At 45.1% G+C, this 20,006-nt stretch overlaps 1 protein-coding gene across 1 annotated transcript in view; it reads right to left on the bottom strand.

The window, feature by feature from the left end:
* Positions 1-20,006, bottom strand: part of smpx (small muscle protein X-linked) — a 35,555-nt gene that overhangs the window by 12,372 nt on the left and 3,177 nt on the right. Inside the window, exon 2 of the mRNA XM_034166002.1 lies at positions 10,153-10,212. Coding sequence (XP_034021893.1) covers positions 10,153-10,212 — 60 coding nt within the window. The remainder of the gene's footprint in view (positions 1-10,152; positions 10,213-20,006) is intronic.

The following is a 20,006-nucleotide window of genomic DNA, read 5'->3' as shown; positions in this document are numbered from 1 at the left end:
ACTCTGAAAGGTGCAGTTTTATCACAAAGCACAATGCCACAGATGTCACAAGATTTGAGGGAGCGTGCAATTGGCATGCTGACAGCAGGAATGTCAACCAGAGCTGTTGCTCGTGTATTGAATGTTCATTTCTCTACCATAAGCCGTCTCCAAAGGCGTTTCAGAGAATTTGGCAGTACATCCAACCAGCCTCACAACCGCAGACCACGTGTAACCACACCAGCCCAGGACCTCCACATCCAGCATGTTCACCTCCAAGATCGTCTGAGACCAGCCACTCGGACAGCTGCTGAAACAATCGGTTTGCATAACCAAAGAATTTCTGCACAAACTGTCAGAAACCGTCTCAGGGAAGCTCATCTGCATGCTCGTCGTCCTCATTGGGGTCTCGACCTGACTCCAGTTCGTCATCGTAACCGACTTGAGTGGGCAAATGCTCACATTCGCTGGCGTTTGGCACGTTGGAGAGGTGTTCTCTTCACGGATGAATCCCGGTTCACACTATTCAGGACAGATGGCAGACAGCGTGTGTGGCGTTGTGTGGGTGAGCGGTTTTCTGATGTCAATGTTGTGGATCGAGTGGCCCATGGTGGCGGTGGGGTTATGGTATGAGCAGGCGTCTGTTATGGACGAAGAACACAGGTGCATTTTATTGATGGCATTTTGAATGCACAGAGATACCGTGACGAGATCCTGAGGCCCATTGTTGTGCCATACATCCAAGAACATCACCTCATGTTGCAGCAGGATAATGCACGGCCCCATGTTGCAAGGATCTGTACACAATTCTTGGAAGCTGAAAATGTCCCAGTTCTTGCATGGCCGGCATACTCACCGGACATGTCACCCATTGAGCATGTTTGGGATGCTCTGGACCGGCGTATACGACAGCGTGTATCAGTTCCTGCCAATATCCAGCAACTTCGCACAACCATTGAAGAGGAGTGGACCAACATTCCACAGGCCACAATTGACAACCTGATCAACTCTATGCGAAGGAGATGTGTTGCACTGCATGAGGCAAATGGTGGTCACACCAGATACTGACTGGTATCCCCCCCAATAAAACAAAACTGCACCTTTCAGAGTGGCCTTTTATTGTGGGCAGTCTAAGGCACACCTGTGCACTAATCATGGTGTGTAATCAGCATCTTGGTATGGCACACCTGTGAGGTGGGATGGATTATCTCAGCAAAGGAGAAGTGCTCACCATCACAGATTTAGACTGGTTTGTGAACAATATTTGAGGGAAATGGTGATATTGTGTATGTGGAAAAAGTTTTAGATCTTTGAGTTCATCTCATACAAAATGGGAGCAAAACCAAAAGTGTTGCGTTTATATTTTTGTTGAGTGTATAACACTTAGAAGCCAGGAACAAAAATTGTGTTACATAGTGTTATCCAGCTTGTATGTGCACCGTAGGTCTACTAATGTGACAATCTCAAACAAAAGTCTGGATTTTTCTGCCAAAGTTCAAACAGATGAAACTATTTTCACAAATCAAACCACAATGTTATATTGTAGGAGATGTTTTATGAAATATTTGATAAAGTACATAGCAGTACTGTAGTACATTGTTAATCACATGCCACTAATGGATTCAATCGTACCTGTAGCCACTACCGCTTGGGATATGCATCTTATACCGAAAGCCATGCCCAATGTTTTATTATTATTATTATTATTATTATTATTATTATTATTATGATGTCTCATACCTGCAGAAAAATAAATAAATAAAAATGTTTATTGCTTAAATCTTTTGTCTCTGACTGTGACCAACTGAAATTATGATGAATGTTGAATGTTGAATTTTTAAACTCTCCAGTACAAGTGTTGAAGACTGAAGAACCATGTGTTTGTACTGCAAACATGTTTAAAATCTGAAGAAATGTTTACAATAACAAAAGCGATGATGAAAAATGACATAACCTCTCTGACAGGGAAACATTTATATAAAATTCTAAATACAGTGCATCCATTCTTCTCACTAACACTATTTAAGCCTTGGCTCTGTATATATGAACTCAGAAAAAAAAATGTAAAGAACTATATCTGCCTTTACGAATAAATATTTAAATGTTGGAAACACCTGTGTCTCAGTTCTTCATTGTAAAGAAGAAAAATATGTATTCTGCTTTTATCTAATATCATAATGCACTTAATACAAGTCTTAACCAGTAATAATTGATGGATTGTTGTATTCTTTACCTAAATTCAAACTTTCATATATCTATATTCAACATAATCCTGAAGCAGACAAATTTTGTCTAGTCACCAGCTAGCTAGCTAGCTAACTAACATGGATGCTAACTGGATTTTAATTCAAGTTACTTGAAAATCACCATAACATTGTACTATCCACTCTTGTTTTACAATGACTACAATCTGCAGCACGCCATTAAGTTTTTTGACCATTTGTTTTGATTGAGTAGGATCTTATCAAATTTAGCTATGTGACACAGCTAGCTAGTTAACCACATTCATTTTGTACACTGTGTTGTGAGAGTGTAGGAACACGGACCCACAACAGGGGGCGCAAATGAACGGACAATGGAGGAAGTCAAATAAGAACACTTTACTGTTGTGAATGAGCACAACAAACACGGCAGGTCACAATAGTATGCAATGAAGTCAATTTACAGAACGTGTCATGTGGGCAGGCTCGAAGATAAGAGACGTCTGTCCAAAGCAGAACCGGAACCACACGATTTCCTCCGCCACCGAACCCCGGGAATACTGGAGCCGCCAAGTCCCGAACTCCCAGGTGGCCACTGCCTCCGCTTGTCGGATCTGGTACTGCTGGCGAGGTACAAAAACAGTTAGATGTAGGTGTGTTTATACCCAGCAACACGTATGGTGGGAAATCCACCTCCACCTCTCGTCGAAAAGTCTGCTGTCAAAAAACACAAAGCAACAATATTCTTCTGTCGAAAAGACAACTTGATTGGCTGAGCTCGTTACCTCCTAAGCATAGCGATATCTCGGCAAAGAAGTGGAGATGTCGTCCTGCTGATATACGATTGAAGATCAGATGATTGGTGACAGCTGTCACAGGTAATAAGTGACAGCTGTGACCCCGGCTGCTCCTGTGAGGCGGCGGCGCCCTCTTGTGCCTGGAGCCCGCACTCCAGGCAGGGTGCCCTCTGGTGGTTGTGGGCCAGCAGTACCTCCTCTTCAGCGGCCCACACAACAGGACCCCCCCCCTCAACGGGCGCCTCCTGGCGCCCGACCAGGCTTGTCCGGGTGGCGGCGGTAGAAATCGGCCAGGAGGGCCGGGTCTAGGATGAAGCTCCTCTTCACCCAGGAGCGTTCTTCGGGTCCGTACCCCTCCCAGTCCACCAAATACTGGAAGCCCCGGCCCATCCTACGGACATCCAGGAGCCGGCGCACAGACCAAGCCGGCCCACCATCGATGACCCGGGCAGGAGGCGGTGCCGGACCCGGAGCACAGAGGGGTGAGGTGTGATGCGGTTTTATCCGGGACACATGGAAAACAGGATGGATCCGCAGTGAGGCCGGAAGCTGAAGCCGCACTGCGGCTGGACTGATGACCTTGAGTATCTTGAAGGGACCGATGTAACGGTCCTGCAGTTTAGGGGAGTCCACTTTGAGGGGAATGTCTTTTGTTGACAACCACACCTCCTGCCCTGGCCGATATGCAGGGGCCGGGGTCCGCCGGCGGTCTGCATGGGCTTTAGCCCTCATTCGGGCCTTCAGCAAAGCAGAACGGGCGGCGCGCCACACCCGACGGCACTTCCGCAGGTGGGCCTGGACCGAGGGCACACCGACCTCTCCCTCGACCACCGGAAACAACGGGGGCTGGTACCCCAGACACACCTCAAAAGGGGAGAGGCCGGTGGCAGAAGACACCTGGCTGTTATGGGCATACTCGATCCAGGCCAAATGGGTACTCCAGGCTGCCGGGTGCGCGGCCGTCACGCAGCGCAGGGCCTGTTCCACCTCCTGATTGGCCCGTTCTGCCTGCCCGTTGGTCTGAGGATGATACCCAGACGAGAGACTCACCGTGGCCCCCAGTTCCCGGCAGAAGCTCCTCCAGACTTGAAAGGAGAACTGGGGACCGTGATCGGAGATGATGTCTGTTGGAATCCCATGCAGCCGGACGACGTGGTGGACCAGGAGGTCTGCTGTCTCCTGGGCAGTCGGGAGCTTCGGGAGGGCCACGAAGTGGGCCACCTTGGAGAATCGGTCCACTATCGTGAGGATGGTGGTGTTGCCCTGGGACGGCGGGAGGCCCGTGACAAAATCCAGGCCGATGTGGGACCAGGGGCGATGAGGCACAGGCAGCGGCTGGAGCAGTCCCGGTGCCCTGCGGTGGTCTGCCTTGCCCCTGGCACAGGTGGTGCAGGCCTGGATATAATCCCGGACGTCGGCCTCCAGGGACGCCCACCAGAAGCGCTGCCGGACAACTGCCACGGTTCTTCGCACCCCCGGATGACAGGAGAACTTGGAACCGTGACAGAAGTCCAAGACTGCAGCCCTGGCCTCTGGTGGGACGTAAAGTTTGTTCTTCGGCCCGGTTCCGGGGTCCGGGCTCCGTGCCAGGGCCTCCCGGACGGTCTTCTCCACGTCCCAGGTGAGGATGGCCACGATAGCAGACTCCGGGATGATAGGTTCCGGTGGATCCGACAACTCAGTTTTGACTTCGTCTTCATGCACCCGGGACAAGGCATCCGATCTCTGGTTCTTGGTCCCGGGGTGGTAGGTGATCCGGAAGTCAAAACGGCTGAAGAACAGTGACCAGCGGGCTTGCCTGGGGTTCAGCCGCTTGGCGGTCCTGATATACTCCAGGTTCCGGTGGTCAGTGAAAACCATGAATGGCACGGACGTTCCCTCCAACAGATGTCTCCACTCTTCAAGAGCCTCTTTCACCGTAAGGAGTTCTTGATTGCCGACGTCATAGTTCCGTTCAGCCGGGGTCAACCTGCGGGAAAAATAGGCACACGGGTGAAGGACCTTATCGGTCTCTCCGCTCTGGGACAGCATGGCTCTTATCCCTGAGTCAGAGGCGTCCACTTCAACCATGAACTGGCGGCTAGGGTCGGGCTGCACCAAAACTGGCGCAGTAGAGAACCGTCGTTTCAACTCCTTGAACGTGGCTTCGCACCGATCCGACCAGGTGAAGGGGACTTTTGGAGAGGTCAGGGCTGTCAGGGGGCTAACTACCTGACTGTAGCCCTTAATGAACCTCCTATAGAAATTAGCGAAGCCGAGGAACTGTTGCAGCTTCCTACGGCTTGTTGGTTGGGGCCAATCTCTCACCGCCGCAACCTTGGCCGGATCAGGGGCGACGGAGTTGGAGGAGATTATAAACCCCAGGAAGGACAAAGACGTGCGGTGAACTCGCACTTCTCGCCCTTCACAAACAGTCGGTTCTCTAACAACCGCTGCAGGACCTGACGTACATGCTGGACATGGGTCTCAGGATCCGGAGAAAAGATGAGAATATCGTCCAGATATACGAAGACGAATCGGTGCACGAAGTCCCGCAAGACGTCGTTAACCAAGGCTTGGAACGTCACGGGGGCGTTGGTGAGGCCGAACGGCATGACCAGGTACTCAAAGTGACCTAACGGGGTGTTAAATGGCGTCTTCCATTCATCTCCCTTCCGGATCCGAACCAGGTGATACACATTTCTAAGATCCAGCTTAGTAAAGATTTTGGCTCCATGCAGGGGGGTGAACACGGAATCTAACAATGGCAACGGGTATCGGTTGCGAACCGTAATCTCATTCAGCCCCCTGTAATCAATGCATGGACGGAGTCTGCCATCTTTCTTGCCCACAAAAAAGAAACCTGCCCCCATCAGGGAGGTGGAGTTCCGGATCAGCCCGGCAGCTAATGAGTCCCGGATGTAGGTCTCCATTGATTCGCGCTCAGGTCGTGAGAGGTTGTACAGCCTGCTGGACGGGAACTCAGCGTCTGGAACCAAATCAATGGCACAATCGTACGGTCGGTGCGGGGGAAGGGTGAGTGCCAGATCCTTACTGAAGACGTCAGCAAGATCGTGGTACTCAACCGGCACTGCCGTCAGATTGGGAGGGACTTTGACCTCCTCCTTAGCCTGTGAACCGGGAGGAACCGAGGATCCTAAACACCCCCGATGGCAGGTTTTGCTCCACTGAACCACCACCCCAGACGGCCAATCAATCCGGGGATTGTGCTTCAACATCCATGGGATGCCCAAAATCATGCGGGAGGTAGAAGGAGTTACAAAAAACTCAATCTCCTCCCGATGGTTTCCAGACACCACCAGAGTTACTGGTTGTGTCTTGTGTGTGAGTAAAGGGAGGAGGGTGCCATCTAGTGCCCGCACCTGCAATGGCGAAGGAAGCGCCACCAGAGGGAGCCCTACCTCCCTTGCCCATCTGCTGTCTAGCAGATTCCCTTCTGACCCCGTGTCCACCAGTGCTCGGGCTTGAAGGGTTAAATCCCAGCTCAGGATTGTGACTGGGAGTCGTGTGGCAATTTGTGTGTGTCTTACTTGAATGTTTTGACCCCCCCTTAGCCCAGTCTCTAAGGGCGAGTGTTGTCGTTTTGGCCGTTTGGGGCAGTTTCTCTGTGTGTGCTCAGTTGAGCTGCAGAGAAAACACTCTCCACGGATCAGCCTCCCCATTTTGGCCCTGTGCATTTCCCTAACAACGGCAGCAGGGGGAGCTGTTGCCCCACAAAGCGCTGCGGCTGTGGAGCGTGGGGAAGGCGGCCCCTTTTCGAACCCGGAAGGGAGAGGGGCGGCGCGTATCCGGTCACGTCCTTCGCCTCGCTCCCGACGGCGTTCCTCCAACCGATTGTCTAACCGTATAACGAGATCAATAAGCCCATCTAAATCCCGCGGTTCCTCCTTAGCTACCAGCTGCTCCTTCAGAACCAACGACAGTCCGTTTATGAAGGCGGCGCGGAGCGCAACGTTATTCCAGCCGGACCTCGCTGCCGCGATGCGGAAGTCGACTGCATAAGCGGCTGCGCTCTCGCGTCCCTGTCTCATTGACAGCAGCACGGTTGAAGCGGTCTCTCCTCTGTTAGGGTGATCAAACACTGTTCTGAACTCCCCCACAAACCCAGTGTATGCTGATAACAACCGTGAGTTCTGTTCCCAGAGCGCCGTAGCCCAGGCGCGTGCTTTACCCCGAAGCAGAGCAATCACATAAGCTATCTTACTGGCATCAGTCGCGTACATGACGGGACGTTGTGCGAAGACGAGCGAACACTGCATAAGAAAGTCCGCGCACGTCTCCACACAACCCCCGTACGGCTCTGGAGGGCTTATGTATGCTTCAGGGGAAGGTGGGAGGGGTCGTTGAACGACCTGTGGAACGTCACTGTTGCGCACAGGATCGGCAGGAGGGGGAGCCGCAGCAGCGCCCTGAGGGCGCGCTTCCACCTGCGCGGCGAGAGCCTCCACCCTGCGGTTAAGGAGAACGTTCTGCTCAGTCATTAGATCCAACCGAGCCGTAAAAGCGGTGAGGATTCGCTGCAACTCACCGATCATGCCTCCTGCAGACACCTGTGCGCCCTGCTCTTCCATTGGCCATTCAACAGCCGGTTGACGCCCCTCGGGGTCCATGACGTTGGCCGAGATATCCTGTTGTGAGAGTGTAGGAACACGGACCCACAACAGGGGGCGCAAATGAACGGACAATGGAGGAAGTCAAATAACAACACTTTACTGTTGTGAATGAGCACAACAAACACGGCAGGTCACAATAGTATGCAATGAAGTCAATTTACAGAACGTGTCATGTGGGCAGGCTCGAAGATAAGAGACGTATGTCCAAAGCAGAACCGGAACCACACGATTTCCTCCGCCACCGAACCCCGGGAATACTGGAGCCGCCAAGTCCCGAACTCCCAGGTGGCCACTGCCTCCGCTTGTCGGATCTGGTACTGCTGGCGAGGAACAAAAACAGTTAGATGTAGGTGTGTTTATACCCAGCAACACGTATGGTGGGAAATCCACCTCCACCTCTCGTCGAAAAGTCTGCTGTCAAAAACACAAAGCAACATATTCTTCTGTCGAAAAGACAACTTGATTGGCTGAGCTCGTTACCTCCTAAGCATAGCGATATCTCGGCAAAGAAGTGGAGATGTCGTCCTGCTGATATACGATTGAAGATCAGATGATTGGTGACAGCTGTCACAGGTAATAAGTGACAGCTGTCACCCCGGCTGCTCCTGTGAGGCGGCGGCGCCCTCTTGTGCCTGGAGCCCGCACTCCAGGCAGGGTGCCCTCTGGTGGTTGTGGGCCAGCAGTACCTCCTCTTCAGCGGCCCACACAACACACTGTGTAGCTTGTTGCATGAAATGGATGTCAGTAAGTTTGTCAGTCATCACCAAATTTGACCTCAGTATTAAATATTTTGAATGTTTTAGCAAATATTTCATCTCTTTTGTAAACACACTGATCATGATAAATTACACTGAATTGAATTCATGCCCTTGTGGTACCTAGTTTAAAAAAAACAGTATTTAGTGCCCCCTAAAACTTTTACCACCCTTCGTGGTGGATATGTATCATTTCTAACAAAGCAGAATAGCATATGTTGTAATAAAATTTCATTCTTATTTGATTTATAAGGTAATAGAAACCAGTTCTCAATAAGATTTCCTTATGGTCCTTTTTAGGGGATTGAAAAATTGTATCACAATATTCCTTCAGGCAGGAATATGAGAAATATATTGTAATATTTACAGTTATAACAATGCAGGGCCACGCCAGTTCATGATGCCATCACGAAAAGTGATTTAATCAATTGAGTTTGTGATACCGTCATGAAATGTAGTAGATTTTCGTGATAGTATCACTAAATAATAGGTCGTGCACAAGGGTGTTTTGTGGACCCAACGTGCGCATTTGGATTATGGCTAAATGGTATCACAATCTAATAGCGTGACACTGGGCTGGGAAAAAAAAATTATATATAAATTATTTGAGGGCCATAAACTGTTGGGGTTTTATTTATGTTTTTGGGGGTCCGAATCTCAATTAGTGGGGGTCAGACCCACAATTGCGACCTGTAATTTGAACCATTCAGTTAATCATATGCATAAGTGAATCAATTATTCAGAGAGTGGCTCTGCAAATGTTCCGTCAGTAACTCCATAAAAACTAGGGTTGGGACAACTAATGAAAATGAGTTGACTAGTTGGTACCCAAGGGTGGGTAGGATTACTTTGAAAGAATACATGTGGATTACATGTATGTATGTACATAGATTTGGATTACTTGTAATCTGATTACTTTTGGATTACATTTCAAAGTAATCCTACCCAACCCTGTCGGTACGATTAGTCATCAACTAGTCCTCAACTAATTCTGATAACAAATAAACAACTTTAAGTTAAAGTAGTGAAACTCCCAAATTGACTTTATTTAAGGTACAAAACCAAAGACATGCAAATGCAATACGATATACAGTGATGTACACTGAGACAATGTTTTAGGTACTACTTGCCATAAGTGAAAGTAAAACCAAAGTATTTTCAAGTCAGGAGGTATTGCAAATCAATCTCACAATGGAAATGTATACATTAAATTGTCTCTGTAAAACAGACATGGGAGCCATAGACACATCACGTACACAGTTTCTTAATAATATGCCCTTAATTTGAAGGAAAATCATGTTAATTAAATTACCTGACTCACTGACTAGTAATAAAATAGTTGACTTGTCAAGTACTAGCTAGTCATAGTCGACTATTACGACTAGTTGGCATAACCCCAATAAAAATGATTAAATATTCAGTTCTAAAATTTTGGATTCTGGCAGATACAGGTGAAGACCAATGAATGTTACCTAAGTGGGGCATATCTGGGTTTGTTCAGACACATAAACAGCCCTTTTGTTTGCATGTGATTTATGAAGTCTTATAATAATAATAATAATAATAATAATAATAATAATAATAATAATGTGCATAAGCATTCAATTAAAGAATGATCAATTTTGGAGGATCTCTTGAAAAAGGACACATCCTACCACATTACATGATGCTGTTATTGCAGCCTAATAATAAACTGTTGCACAATTTGTGCACATTACGAAAAGTTTCAGGTCCATACAGGGCATCTCATGTTCAGACTCCACAAAAACCCTAACTTTGTCATGCACACAGATGAAATTGCGTTTACCTGAAGGGCTTTCACGTTAGACGAAGGTTTGGACATAATCACCTCGGTAAGTCCACTGACCTGCAGGAAGCACAAATGTCAGTCATTCAGCTGTGTGTGCATGCTGGGGGCACTGGCACTGTGCTACTGTGGTTTTCATGGACGGGGATAACATTACAGTTGCTTAGCGACTCTTACAGAGAGAAGCAGGTAGAGGAACTGTTCTCTGAATCATTCATGAAAGGGACACAGAGTGAGAAGGGAGACTTTCAAAATAAAAGTGCAGGTCAACATGTGAGGCCATCCTCAAAAATTGACATTTCTGGCAGGATGATTAATGTTTGTATTACCCTGCTGTGTGTCAGGCTGGACTTGAATCTGGACAAGCCATATCAACTCTGGAATATTCTAATGTTTTTGCACTACCATTCCCTAGAAGACAACATAACATGAAGCTTGAAAATGTTAAACCACAGCATTTATGCATTATGTATCAATATGTATCCACTAAGACTCTGTGATGGGATGAGGAGCAATTAATTTGTCCTGCTGGGTGAAGGCTCACAGAGTTCACCAAAAAACTCCGGCATATCAAGAAAGTCGGATGAAATCAGTTATATAATCATCATACACTGATTATGAAGACAAATTTAGGAGGGGTGAGAAGTTTAGACTCTCCTGCACACTGAAAGCCGGAAGATCCCAGAATGTGGCCTGCTGTGGAATATAGTCGAAGGATTTGCTGTTGCATAAGATTTTCTTCTGTGTTATGATACAGTGAGTAAAATAAGTATTGAACACATCACCATTTTTCAAAGTAAATATATTTCTAAAGGTCCTACCAACATGAAATTTTTGCCAGATGTTGGAAACAACCCAAGTAAACTACACATACAAAGAAACCAAAACAAGTAAGTACAGAAATTAAGTTATGTGTAATAAAATGGAATGATACAGGGGAAAAAGTATTGAACACGCTTACTGAAATTTATTTAATACTTTGTACAAAAGCCTTTGTTGGTAATGAAGCTTCAAGATGCTTCCTGTATGGAAAAACTAGTTGAATGCGTTACTCGTGTAATGTGGACCTTTCTTCCACATAAACAGGCTTCAAATCTTGAAGGTTATGTGGACCTCTTCTATGAACTCTGATCTTTAGTTCTTTCCATTGATTTGGGCCATTCTACCAGCTTTATTTTCATTCTCTGAAACCAGTTCAGAGTTTCTTTGCCTGTATTTGGGACCACTGTCTTGCTGAAATGTCTACCCTCCTTTCATCTTCATAAGTAAGTAAGTCCCTTCGACTGCTCCCTTGTTTGCACTCGGGGTCGCCACAGCAAATCCAAGGTGGATCTGCATGTTGAATTGGCACAAGTTTTACGCCGGATGCCCTTCCTGACGCAACTCCACATTACATGGAGAAATGTGGCAGGGGTGGGATTTGAAACCCAGAACCTTCTGAACTGAAACCAACTGCACTAACCACTTGGCCACCACCCATACCTCCTTTCATCTTCATCTTTCTAGTAATTTTTCACTAAGAATATCTCTGTACATTTTTCCATTCATCCTTCCTTCAATTACATGAAGTTTGCCAGTGCCATATGCTGAAAAATAGCCCCACATGAAGTGCATTACTTATTGTCTTTTTTAAACAATTGTTCAGTTGCTCTCCACAAGTGGTCCTTGGCTCTTGGACAACTCTTATGATAATTCTTTTCAGTCCTCTGTCAGAAATCTTGGTCGTGGCCAGTTTATGATGAAATGATATTCTTTCCATTTTCAGATTATGGCCCCAACAGTGCTTACTGGAACATTCAGAAGTTTAAAAATCCTTCTGTAACCAATGCCATCAGTATGTAAGGTTGTGAAGATCTTGAGAGAGCTCTTTGCTTTTAGCTATCATGAGATCTTTATTGTGTGACACCTTGATAATGAGACACCTTTTTATAGGCCATCAATTGGGACTGCACCAGCTGATATTAATTTGCAGTGACAAGGGGCAGGACTTCTTTCTAATTACTGATCGATTTCAGCTGGTGTCTTGGCTTTCCATGCCTTTTTGCACCTCCCTTTCTATATTTTAGGGACTAAATTTTAAGACTGAATTATTGTGGGGTTGGGATTAGGACAAATTTAGGGACTAAATTTCAGGACTGACTTGTTCACACAAGTGTTATCAAGTGAGACCACTGTGAAATGGTAGAACACTTCTGCGGCTTTTGTAATTGTCTATAGTCCTGAGTGCGAGGCATGTGTCAAAGCTACACAGTTGATGCTGTTCATTTTCCTGAAACTTGGAACTTTGTTCTGCCTTTGACTGTCAAGAATGACTTTTTATACCTAAAAAGAAAAGCAAAGTATCAACAATTATCAGCCATAGAAAACCAATTTTTGTCAGACCACAGTACTACTGTATGTTCTTTAGGTGTACATCGTCACAAGGTCTGCCCTCTTCCTGTTTTGCATTATTTGTCTTTTACAATTTTACAGATAAACACTGACCCAAGTCTTATGGAGCAGAGAAACAGTTCCATGCTCTCTGGCTGCTGCTGTCTTCACAGCCAGCCGTCTATTTTACACCGTTTCCAGGGTGGTGTTTGTGCAACAACATACAGGACAGCTTTGCTGTGCTGGATACAAAAACAAAAATCTGGACACCCCAAAGGACAACCACGAGCCCACACATATTCTTATAAAAACACAAGCTAATGGTATTTTTGTTAGAGTAGCAGCTGTCTGCTGGTACCACACCACAAAACACAACAAGTCCTGATTAAACTACAGGTGTGTAGATTAGATTAGACAGAACTTTATTGATGTCCTGGGAAGACTCCCTCAGGGAAACTGAGATTCCAGCAGCATTGTATAGCAGCATATAGGGTAAGAAGCACACAAAGCATCAAAAGTGAAAGTAAAAAAGAAAAACAGATTGCAATATAAATACACAATATAAATACCAGACATACTGATCAATACTGGTTTACTGGGTGTTCATCTGTCCTTCTGGAGTTTGATCTCAATGGCCACTCAATGAATATCCTTCATATCAGTACCAATCCCCTGGCCTCGTAACCAGGCCACTTTTATGAATGTAAACCCAAAACTCACCGCTCAACATCCAAGCAAATCTTTAGGGGAATTTCCTTCATATTTGCTATGACATTAGTCCCTATCACTGCCATGAGGTGCATATTTATAACCATTTTGACAATGGGCACACTGTCAGTTTATGGCCAAATTGCTGTTAGGGTTCTTGAGTTTGTTCAGTTCTGCCAAAGCAGGTCTAACTTCCTGCACTTCATCATGTGGGGGCCCATTCAAGATAGACATCAAAGAAAGCACAGCTCACAATTTTCCAAACTATATTAGAGATTCTTAGCGTGAGCCATCATTTTATGTTGTCTAACATCCCAGGATGTAAATTGGGTTTACAAAAAAATAAATAAATAAAACACTGGCAGTACATTTGTACAATTTCCTAACATTTATCACAGGCAAATTAAAATTGTAATTAGCCCACGGGCCAAGCAGGTTTTCGGTACCACTTAAGGGGACAAAACAACACTCAGAATCCAGCCTCAGTGTATCATGGCCTACACAAAAATGTATGATAGCCATCCCAGGGTGGTAGCTATAGCCAGGTAGGGGTCAATGAAGAATTACACAGAGGTCAAACTTTAAAAATGCTCTAATCATGTTGAAAACTATATCACATTCTTTGTCTGATCATAACAATTCCAAAAAGGTATAGTTTGGACTATCTATGATGGAATGTTCTGGAGTTATGGGGTTAAAACAGCAAAAATGGTGACAAAGGTCAATTTCAGTTTGTACAGGAGTCAAAAATTAAAGTTGCTCCAATTTCAGTAAAAAATTATGCAAATTATTGTTTGGGTTAATAGGTTCTTAAAAGGAATAGTTTGCACCATCTGTCATGCTTGGTTAACATGTTACAGGGTAAGTTATGTCACATGTCATAGAATTTAATGGATGTTGATCTTGTTTGACCTTTACTTTGGAGACAGAGCATTCAACACAGTCAAAGCTATTCCATGTATTGATCCTTTTATTTCAACCAATAATTTGCATCATTTTTTGCTGAAATTGGAGGAACTTTCACTTTTGACTCCTGTACAAACTGTACAAATTGACCTTTGTCACCATTTTTGTTGTTTTGACCCCATAACTCCAGAACAATCCATCATAGATAGTCCAACCTATACCTTTTTGGAATCATTATGATCAGACAAATAATGTGATATAGCTTTCAACATGATTGGAGCATTTTTAAAGTTTGACCTCTGTGTAATTCTTCATTGACCCCTACCTGTGTACAGCTACCACCCTGGGATGGCTATCATACATTTTTGTGTAGGCCATGATACACTGAGGCTGGATTCTGAGTGTCGTTTGGTCACCTTCGGTGGTACCGATTAGGTCAAAATTCATCACTGTCTCATGGACTAAATAACTTGCAAACCAAATTACTCTTTGTGCTTTGCAGTGTGCAATGGATTGCAAATCAACTTGTACTTGTTGTTGTAATAACTAACTACATAATTACTGCAAGGACAAACATCTTTTATAATTTATGGCATAAGTAAGAGACAAAAATGATCGATAACTAATTTTTTCATTTTTGTAACCTAAGTGGTTCTCGAGTGTGTAAAGATGTTCTCGGTTGTATGTTTCCAAGGTCCAAAACACTCAAATTAACATAGACACTCATTTTATTCCATCATAACGCTCAGACATCCCACAAAGAGACACAAAACAGGACTCACGTACCTGTTGACGACACCAACACTCTATCTACGGTATCCTCTAACGGCTGGTTTTCACCGCACTTGGACTTCTCTCACACTTTCACCCGTTCCCTCGTGCTCTCTCTTACTCCTCATCCCTCTTTCTTTTCGTCCTCTCTCGCTCTCTCCCTCCCCGTCCGCTAAGTGGTGGAAGGATTCCTCTCATATCTGGGATTTGTTCTCACTATAAATAGAAGAGCGATACTCAGAGGAGACCTGCTTTCTGTCCATACGCACACTTAAACGCACACATGGTCGCCTCATCATCCAAACACTTTTAAAGAGTTTAAACATCTCGAATGTTGCAGTAAGCGGCGTATTTACACCGAAGGCTAAATCTCATTTAAAAACATGAAACATCCCAGCAATAAAGAACTGAAGTTGTTGAAATGATAGCTACAAATGTTTGTAATATTTCTGCAATGTCATGAGTTGGGTTTTTGGTGTCTTGCTCAAGGACACTTCAGCATGCAATGCCTTTGTCAAAGGTGTTCGCCTCCTCAGGCTTGTAAAATGGTGTTTTGTTAAATAGAAATAAAATCATTATCCTTCTTTTTACAATACTTAAAAATTTGTTCATCACTCTCAAAGTTAAAACTAATCTCTGCAATATGGTCTGTATTAAATACAAATATAAAAGTCCAAATCATAGGTTGTATAAGTACTTAACCCATTAAAATAGCCCAAACAAAACATCACTTTTACAGCCAATTGGATTTGCATTTTGCACAATTCAAGGCTGAGTTGTGCAAAATGCACAGTTCAGCCTTGAATTGTGCATTTTGAATAACCTGGTGCATAACATGCTAAAACAACACAGAACAATTTTAAAACAGTTAAAATAAAATCACTATTTGAAACTGACTTTGCTGGTTTAAACTGTTTTACAGTATTTTCCCCCCATGTTGAGCCAAATAAGTACTACAGTATATAGGGCCTAAAGCCCAAATTGGTGCACATTCTTATGCACCAATACCATTGTGTGAATAGGATGAGAGTTTCCCACTGGTCCACTATATGTTCCTTCCCCAGCCAAGGCACTTACCCATATTAGTGCATGAGCCAGTAGACAATTTTGACCTAATCAGTACCACTTAAGGGGACTAAACGACACTTACACTCCAGCCTCAGTATACCATGACCTACACAAATGTATGGTGGCCATCCAAGGGTGGTAGTTGTAGCTAGGTAGGGGTCAATGAAGAATTGTACAATTGTCAAAATTTAAAGATGCTCCAATCATACTGAAACATATACCAGACTGTCTGTCTGATCATAAAGATTCCAAAAAGGTATAGCTTGGACTATCTACGAGTAAATGTTATGGAGTTTTGGGGTAAAAACAAACAAACAAACAAAAGTGGTGACAAAGGTTATACAGGGGTCAAAAGTCAAAGTTGCTCCAATTTTGGTAAAAAGTAATGAAAATTATTGGTTGAGCTAATAGGATGAATAAATGGAACGGTTTTGACAGTGTTGAATGTTTGGTCTCCAATGCAAAGGTCAGACAAGGTTGACGTCCGTTGGGTTCTATGACATATGACATATACCACCCCATAACATGATAACTAACCATGACAGATGGTGCAGACTATTACTTTTAGAGACCCTGTCAGCTCAACTTATAATCTGCATCACATTTTACCAAAATTGGAGCAACTTTAACATTTGACCCCTGTACAAACTGAAATTGACCTTTGTTACACTTTTTGCTGTTTTTACCCCATAACTCCATAACATTCAGTCATAGATAGCCCAAACTATACATTTTTGAAATCTTTATGGTCAGACAAACAGTGTGGTATACATTTCAATATGATTGGAGCATTTTAAAATTTTGACCTATGTACAATTCTTCATTGACCCCTTGATACCACCCTGGGATGGTATCTAGGGGTAGCCATGGGATGGGATGGTAGCCATAAGTTTTTGTGTTGGCCAAAGTTCCCTTAAGTGGTACAGAATATCTGCTTGGCCCATGGACTAGATAAAGTGTCTTGTCCAAGGACACAGACAGATAGTGTAACAGAGAATCAAACCTCAGTGTTCTGTTCATATTGTTATTCCAGCTTCTATGTCACCTGTTCTGCAAACAAACCTCTTTTTCCCCATTGTGGCACAGCCTTGTTTTTAAAGACATAGCGCCCCCTCCCCACCACACACACACACACACACACACACACACACACACACACACACACACACACACACACACACACACACACACACACACACACACACACGCATACAATTTGTTATTGAACACCGAAATGAATGGTTCTTCACCAATAACCATGTCACAAGAAAATGACAATAGATCATCAGGTCTAGAAACGATACAGGATTCAAGTTTCAGTGCAAGATACAGAGAAACTGTATGAGACTCTGTAATGGTGATCAGAATATGGAAGCCACAAGCCTGCAGGCCCCTTCACACATTATGCGAAGTTTGGTCGAATACGGAGAAACAGCGCAAAACATTTCGAATTAGCGCACCATGAAACATTGCGCCGATGGGCAGACATGCATGATCCTGGTGCAAAGGTTTGTGCACACGACAGTGTCTTTTGAGGAGGAACACAGTGCGAGGTGCACCACAGTGCGAGGTGCACCACATTGCGCCGCTTATGTGGAATAAATAAAAAATTAAAACCAGCTGGTACCTGTGGAACCACGTTCTGCCGCTTATGTGGAATAAATAAAACACAAAAACCAGCTGGTACCTGTGGAACCACATCACACCGCTGATGTGGAATAAAAAAAAAACATACCACCCACAGGATTCATACCTGCACTTTACTGATTGCCAGGCTGAAACTTTACCACTGAGCTACCATCACTGGCCTGTAAATGGTGTGGGGAAATGCCTGAAATCAACAAAGAGTTGGACGTATTTAAAAAAAAAAATGTACACCATAAAAACACAGCATTTTATATTGAATCCCTCTTATCAAGCGGGCAATACAAATATGATTCATCTATTCCTCTGTAGATGACCCATGGTCACAGACATACATTCAAAAAATGACATGAATGAGAAGCTGTTCGCTCTTGTCATGCCCACATCTGCTGGCGCATCCAGCCGGCCTGTGTGCGTGTCCTGTCTGACACGCGTGTCTTGTGGATGGCGCACCGGAACTGACACTGCGCCATATGGAACAGAGCTCATGGGTGACGTGACAGTCAGATCGTCCACTGCGTGTTCTGATCTGACGGTCCGTTTCAACCTGGGGGGCAGCCCATCAATCAAATAGTTGTAGCAACAGGTGTACGAGGCAATCAACGCAGGGACAACTTTACACGTTTTGCACACGATTCCTGCTTCATGCACACTTTGCGCGCACTTTGACCAAACTTCGCATTATGTGTGAAATGGCCCTTATGCATGTGCGTGCAACCAATCAAACGCCACACAGCAAAACATCTGTAAAGCTGCAACACGTAATAAAAGTTAGTTTTACTGATACTTTCTTCAAATGTTATCGACTGCAGGGGATCATTTTGTAAATGTCTGTTGTCTACATCTGTTGCACTCAGATTTATTTGCTTTTAAGGAAAGCCTACAGCTCACTCCACAGTTTATAGTCATCCACAAAGATAAACAACCACTAGCTAGAAAACGTATGGACATTGTACATGGTTGCCAGAATTTTTATTTATTTATTATTTATTATTATTATTTTTTTTTTTTAACCTTGACCTATATGGATGCTAACCAGCGACCTCGGGTGCTCTGTCTCTTCGGACTATCCTGAATGACTTTTGTGTCAAACAAACACATACCTGGGGAGACTCCGATGAGGATTACCACTTGCATTGTGAAGAAACATCAGCTTCTACGTTCATGATCTAGTACGCAGGTGTAGCAGCCCCAACAACTGGGCTCCTCAATACTGCGGTGAGAATCGGAATTGAAGTTGGGGATGTCTGTCTGGGTGGCTGCCATCCGGAATCCAGGGTTGTTCCATAGTGTGGTGGATGTGGCCATGCGTGGCACCAGCACATATTCCCAGACCTGACCTGACCTGACCTGACCTTACTCATGGTACTACTGTGAAATTATTCAATGTGGTTCTCAAGACTCAAAATCCCAGCATGCTTTCTGGCCAGTGGGGTGTCAATCAATATACCAGTTAGCCGCAATGTCACTGTCATGCAACCAGCAACATTCGAGTCAGAATTTTGGCTCTAAAGGGGAAGTCATTTTTCTTGTACTGCCTTGACTGGTTGTTTGAGGCTGGCTCCAAAACAGATCACTTTCCCGTAGGACTCCATGCTAAAATGTCCAACTTTAGAGCAGAAATAAACATGTTTACAGCCTGGTACCAATAACAGTTTTGGTCTTTCCATGACAAATATACGGGGGTGATTTTTTCAAACTTCCATCCATCCATCCATCCATCCATCCATCCATTTTCTTCTGCTTTATCCGGAGTCGGGTCGCAGGGGCAGCAGCTCAAGCAAAGCCGCCCAGACCTCCCGATGCACACACACCTCCCCCAGCTCCTCCGGGGGAACCCCAAGGCATTCCCAAGCCAGCCGAGAAACGCAGTCCCTCCAGCATGTCCTGGGTCTTCCCCGGGCCTCCTCCCGATAGGACGTGCCCGGAACACCTCTCCAGCGAGGCGTCCAGGGGGCATCCGGAAAAGATGCCCGAGCCACCTCAAATGGCCCCTTTAGACGTGGAGGAGCAGCAGCTTGACTCCGAGCTCCTCCTGAGTGACCAAGCTCCTCACCCTATCTCTAAGGGAGTGCCCAGCCACCCTGCGGAGGAAACTCATCTCGGCCGCTTGTACTCGCGATCTCGTTCTTTCAGTCATGAGCCAAATCTCATGACCATAGGTGAGGATCGGAACTTATATCGATCGGTAAATCGAGAGCTTTGCCCCCCTACTCAGCTCTCTCTTCACCACGACAGTCCGATACAGCGACCGCATCACTGCAGATGCTGCACCGATCCGTCTATCGATCTCACGCTCCATCCATCCCTCACTTGTGAAAAAGACCCCGAGATACTTAAACTCCTCCACTTGAGGCAAAGACACTCCACCGACCTGAAGATGGCAA

This window comes from Thalassophryne amazonica, chromosome 1 (assembly GCF_902500255.1).
Source record: "Thalassophryne amazonica chromosome 1, fThaAma1.1, whole genome shotgun sequence".
NCBI classification, from domain to species: Eukaryota; Metazoa; Chordata; class Actinopteri; order Batrachoidiformes; family Batrachoididae; genus Thalassophryne; species Thalassophryne amazonica.
This window is presented reverse-complemented; position numbering and strand designations above follow the sequence as displayed.